The sequence below is a fragment of the Hylobates moloch genome, unplaced genomic scaffold (assembly GCF_009828535.3).
Source record: "Hylobates moloch isolate HMO894 unplaced genomic scaffold, HMol_V3 SCAFFOLD_3, whole genome shotgun sequence".
In the NCBI taxonomy this organism is placed as follows: Eukaryota; Metazoa; Chordata; class Mammalia; order Primates; family Hylobatidae; genus Hylobates; species Hylobates moloch.
This window is the reverse complement of record NW_026652278.1, coordinates 90,051,015-90,057,072: the sequence shown is the minus strand read 5'-3', so window position 1 is coordinate 90,057,072 and position 6,058 is coordinate 90,051,015. Positions and strand designations below refer to the sequence as shown.

Sequence of the window (6,058 nt, the reverse complement as noted above, 5' to 3'; positions counted from 1 at the left end):
TTCTAGGCCCAGCTGTGCTCCTGACTGTGTGATGTTCAGCAAGCACAGTTGTTTTGAGCTTGTTTTCTAACCAGTGAAATGTAGGACGGTGTGCTAGACCTTCCTACCCTTCGGTGTGCCTGTGAAGCTTGCGGATCTTGTTAAAATGCAGTTTCTGATTCAGTAAGAGAGATCTGAGATTCCACATTTCCCTAATGCTGCAGGTTTTGCCCCTGGGGCCTCCGAACTCTACAAGTCCTCGAAGATCTTACGTGGTCCTTGGTCACACGTCTTCTCCTTCCCTCCCATCCCCACTAGACATTCCAGTCCTCAGAAACTTTGTTTCTCTGCTCATCCTTTTTTAATTATTTTTTTATTTTTTATTTATTTTTTTGGCAAAGTCTTGCTCTGTCATCCAGGCTGGAGTACAGTGGTGTGATCTCAGCTCACTGCAGCCTCCGCCTCCTGGGTTCAAGCGATTCTCCTGCCTCAGTCTCCCGAGTAGCTGGGATTACAGGTGCCAGCCACCACGTCCAGCTAATTTTTGTATTTTTAGTAGAGACAGGGTTTCACCATGTTGGCCAGGCTGGTCTCAAACTCCTGACCTCAGGTGATCCGCCTGCCTCAGCCTTCCAAAGTGCTGGGATTATAGGCGTGAGCCACCTCTCCTGGCCCTGCTCATCCTTCTTTAAGATCCTGCTCTTCCTACATCTCAGTGCTGTGTCATCTTCCTTCCCCAGGGCTCCAGCATTCCAATGCAGATGCTCACCGACCTTGTTTTCCAGCGAAGTTTCTACTCCTTGGTGTGTTTCTGTGAACACCCGGCTAGGTAAAATGAGATGGCTTGCATCTTGCTCACCCTAACAGCACTCACGTGCAGCACTGACAGGCGTCCCCTGGACTCAGAGGTTGACCTCTACATGAGAAATTGTAAATTGACACATTTAATTAAGCAAGCCAACCACATCCCACCTCAAAATAGTTTATTATTCATTGTTTCTTCCATGAAAGCTTTGATATGGTGGATCTTTGGTGAGCATCCCATTCTTTAAATAAAAGTAACTCAGAAGCTAATTTAAAAAAGATATACTCTTGGAATTTAACGCAGCTTAATTACATTTTTAGCATAATGGTTATATGGAGGACTTAATGCAATTGAAGTTAATAAAAGTATTATCACTGCGTGGCGGGAATGTCTTGTGGGTCCTTAAACTTTAGTGTGCACTGATGCAATTTTGGAACGCTTCGGAGAAAGGATTCAGAATTATGAATACAAAATGTTTGCAGGTCCTCTGGGCGGAGGCTGTACCTGTGCCTGGGCTAGCTCTCCGTGTGCTATTTTTGAATGAATGAATTGAATGAAGGAACCTCCCTAACTTCCTGGTTCTGGGACCCTGTACTACCACGAGATGGCAGTATAGTATCAAATGTGAAAAGCGGATAGACACTTGCACTGATTTGCTTTTTATGTCTCAACAGAACGTTTGCATCTACACTTTAAATTGCATCCTGTGCTCTGCAACTGCTCCTGGTTTTCTTTTGGCAAGACAATCTCACTCTCTTTGCCCAAACTCTTAAGTATTACAGGCACCTGCAATGCGGTCAGTGCAGGTTAAGAAACTGTAATGTGCCATGGTTTACTCCTTAAACTTTCTTATAAACTTTTTTCCCTTCTGTTTCATGGTACTTTCAAATTGCATTTATTATAAAGCAAAAAGAAAGTGTTTCACGTAACTTCTCCCACAAGCAATTTTAATGAGCTTTGGCTTTAGTAATGGTTTTAATCATGTTAGACTTGATCTTCTAGCCACACAGCAACCACATCAACCCCTCTTCCAATTTGACAAGATTTTCAAAAACTAACACTTGTTTTATGTAATTAAAGACACAACTGTGTAGCACACAGGGGTGTTCATTTGTCTAATGCAATTGACTAGAGACTTTCTTCCACCCTAAAATCAATTTTGGGGTTTTGTTCCCTTAGTAGATACCATCTGAGTATTGGCAAATATGCAACTCAAGTTTTAGCTTTAAAGGCAAAAAACCAGCACTTATGTCTTAATACCATCTCTAAAATCAGTCTCTAATGATTACAGATGCAGGTCTTTTTATTGAGAACTGTCCTCAGAATTTAAAATGGGTTGTTTGTCAAATAAGCTCGCTTAGATTGAACACACATAGATCTTGAGTTTCAAATATAGCATTTTATAATGATATATTGAAGAATAAGGTAAAAAGCTTCAAAGTTGGACATTTTCCTGTGTTATATAGTTGAAAATGTGTCAATAATGAGAATACTGCTACATGAGAAAGCCAACATGCTAACTTGTGTCTTGTAGCTTTCTCCCCATCCTTCGTATGTGGTAAAGACTTTGGGATCTGCTCTCAAAATTCTACTTTATAACTGAATATATAAAGTTTATGGCTGGCATATGTACACTATAGTACATGAGTCAACACGTGGGTTAGATGTAGGCCACAGATAGGTACCTAAGTTACAAAATAATAATTCTGTAATGAGTAAAACTACTGGAGAGGTGAACACTTTTACAGTGTCTCTGGCTTTAAAAAATAAGATTGGCATGATAGCTAAAGCAGGGGTTCTAATTGCATATCTAACTTAATTAACACCAAGACTTACTCTGAAAAGGATCTGCAAAATGTTGCTACCATGGAGATCCTATGCGAAGCCTCTTACATGAGAAAAATCAGCCAAGAAAGTAGTGTTCACTCTATTAAAATTTTTTTTAACTACTAAAGATTCCTATTAGGTAAAGTAAGGAGAACAAACATTTTAGCAGGATGTGCAGAACAAATCCCCTCCCATCCCATCCCACAATGATTGATGCCCCATCATTAGCAGGGTAGCTGCCCATTTCTTATCTTGATTGACAGGTTAATAAGGGACCTGGGGCTATCTTTTCAGTACTAACACACAATCTTACCAATTACTTTTAAATTATTGCTAATCTGTCAGAAAATAACAAGCATAAGGAATAAAAATATCCGCAAAACAGAAACGTCTGCTGAAGCAGCTTTTACTTCCGGTGCCTTAAAAGGTTCAGTTGGAAAACTTGCTAGAATTTAGTCAATAGAATTTAGGCACTGGCGATTTTTTTTTAAGAAAAACTTGTAGTTTATAATAGTTCATTGGTTCAATTAGGAGCGAAAAAGAAGGGAGTTTTGTAATGCAATTGTCCAGCAAAGGAAAACGCTTTAAATTGGGGGATTATGTGCGCAGACCACCTGTGGGGCATTCAGAGCCCTTTTCTATAAAGCTTCAACCCATGCCTAGCTGCCTGCAGGCTGGCTAACAATGCCGGGAAAAGCTGTTTAAAAGGCTGAGCACTTGTGCCTCCGGTCTTCACTAACTGTTACAAGTCTTCCTCTCTCGCGCTCTCTCTCCTTTTTAAAGTAAAAGTCCCACATCCCTTTAATGGAAGAACTTTAAGGCTCCGCGGTGGCCAATTGGTCTGCACTAAGAGGAGATAGGCAGCAGGGAAAGAAACTTCAGACTATACAGCACATTTGCAGAGGAGAAAAGATCAAAGTTTTTCAAACTCAAAAGACCAAGTTCCCTACAGATTAACCCTATTCATTTAGCTCCTCTTAAAGGAATGATGTGCTGAGCCACTGGGCAGACAGGTAAAAAGTTCAACAATTGCCGAAGCATTCTTCTGCTAATTCAACAGCCTTCTGCTCAAATAAATTAGCTTAGTCTTGACAGAGGAACAATAGCTTTTTCTCTAGGAAAAGCAGCACATTTGGTATACACAAGCACTGAAGGTTATTAAGATGTTAACCCGTTAGTTTAATCCACTGAAGAGCGCCCGCACCCCTACCAGATTGTCAAGTGACTTCTACTGTAAAGGGTGAGCTATGGTTTAAAACACTAACCTCTACACCTCAGCAATGCGTTCCCTCCCTGGAACACCAGGGCCTTTCAAAATCACGGACTCCAGAAATGAATGCAGGGTTTTGAAACCTTTAGTGATACCATGCAGGATAAATAACAAGGCCTAAGGGGAATTACTGCCTTGCAGAAGTTCCATTTACATCCACTGAGGTGAGAGTTGTTATCCATGGATCAGAAAAGAGCTCCCATGAAAAACACCGTCTTTGGGGAAGGTGCAAAAACTCAATTTTGATTTCAGTTCAACAATGATATTTACTTGGCTAACAACTTAAGAACTAGAGTTTAACAAGTAATTTTCTCCATGCCTAAGGTCAGTGTACAGAATGACAAGCCAGAAAATGTCCATTTTCCCCATGCGTCCTTAGCAAGCACTTTAAAGGTGACAGCTGAGAAAAGGCGGGGGAGAGGGCAATGGTTAAATCATTTATCAAAAGTCATTTTATTGACAAAATAGAATACTTATATCTGTTCTTACAGGGGTAAGCCTCTAAACTTTTTACAAAAAAATGTACACACTATATCTTTGGATATATACATATTTTACACATTTTTTTTTTTTTACAATTTAACAAATAATTATATAAATACATCCTCTAATGTAAGAAACCCGTATTTACTTGGGGTGTATAATTAAGACATTTCTTGTTTGTTTACTTAAGGCATTTGCCTGGTCATTAAGAATACCCAAACCGTGCAATCCCATCAGCTCGCGATCACCCCTCCTCCAGGGTAAGTCAGGGGTGGGAGTTTACGTAGGAAGAGTCGAGGGAGAAAAAGAGGTTCTCCCAGGTGAAATCTGTGTATCTGACTGCAAACCCAGCCAAGCGCAGCCAGGGAGGGCTCCAAACCTCGGGTTCTGGAAACGCCGCAGAGTCCACCCTCCTCAGCCAACAGAAATTAACGCGTGGCGGGAGGAGCTCCCCGCACATCAATGGAGGAAAGGGGGCTGGGTCTGGGAGGCTTCAATGCCAGGTACTTTGTTCTAAGTGAGTCGTTTAAGTCCCAGCTAATGGATACCATTAAGAGTTCATTATCATGCTAATAGCAATCAACACTGTGAAGGGGTGGGAACCTCAGCCCATCAAGTGTCCCTTCGCTGCACTTGGGTCTCCTCGTCCCCCTCCCCACCCCTCCTGGGCGCCCCCTCCCCTCCGCTCAGACTTGGGACAATGGCATCTGCTTTGGATAAGACACGGAGCTGGCCGTGCCTGACCGCCACGTCAGGCCGGTGCTGACGTCGCTGTAAAGGGAGCCCCCGCCGCCGCCCGGTCCCCCGCCGCCGCCGCCCCCGGGCCCGCCGCCACCCCCCGCGGCCGTGGCGCCCGCGCCCCCGCCCACCGCGGCGCCCTTGCTGGCCCAGCAGCAGCGGGTGCACAAGGAGCGCCAGGACTCCAGCGTCTTGCCGGACCAGACCCACACGCCGGAGGTGATGCCCACCACTAGGCACATGAAGTACTTGAGCATGAAGACGGCGTAGTCGGGCCTGCGTGCCTGGTCGGGCTGCAGGTCCCGCAGGCACGGGCAGTTGTGCGTGGCCTCCCAACGCGGGCGGTTGTGCTGCTCGTAGAAGAGGCAGGCGACCACCACCGCGGCGGGCACGGTGTAGAGCACGGTGAACAGGCCCAGGCGGATCATCAGCTTCTCCAGCTTGTGCGTCTTGGTGGGGCCATCCTGTTGCTTGATGACCGAGCGGATGCGGAAGAGGGACACGAAGCCGGCCAGCAGGAACATGGTGCCGATGAAGAGGTAGATGACCAGCGGCGCCAGCACGAAGCCGCGCAGGTTGTCCAGGCTCTGGTTGCCCACGTAGCAAATGCCCGCCACCGGGTCGCCGTCCACCGAGCTGAGCGCCAGCACCGCGATGGACTTGACGCTGGGCACAAGCCACGCGGCCAGGTGAAAGTACTGCGAGTAGCCGGCGATGGCTTCGTTGCCCCACTTCATGCCGGCCGCCAGGAACCACGTGAGCGACAAGATCACCCACCAGATGGAGCTGGCCATGCCGAAGAAGTAGACCAGCAAGAAGACCACGGTGCACAGCGCGGGGCCGGTGGTCTCGTAGCGCACGTGCTGCTCCACCGCGCCCAGCTCCTCGTACTCGCCGCGCCCGCCCGGGCCGCCCGCGCCCGCGCCCGCCGCGCCCGCGCCAGCTGCCGCGCCGCC

General features: G+C 46.2%; 1 protein-coding gene across 1 annotated transcript in view; it reads right to left on the bottom strand.

Annotated features, from left to right (window-relative positions):
- Nucleotides 1–4,097: 4,097 nt before the first annotated feature.
- FZD8 (frizzled class receptor 8) overlaps nucleotides 4,098–6,058 on the bottom strand; it is a 2,897-nt gene continuing 936 nt past the window's right edge. The window contains exon 2 of the mRNA XM_058437026.1: nucleotides 4,098–6,045. Within this exon, the coding sequence (XP_058293009.1) occupies nucleotides 5,051–6,045 (995 nt within the window). The 3' untranslated portion in view covers nucleotides 4,098–5,050. The remainder of the gene's footprint in view (nucleotides 6,046–6,058) is intronic.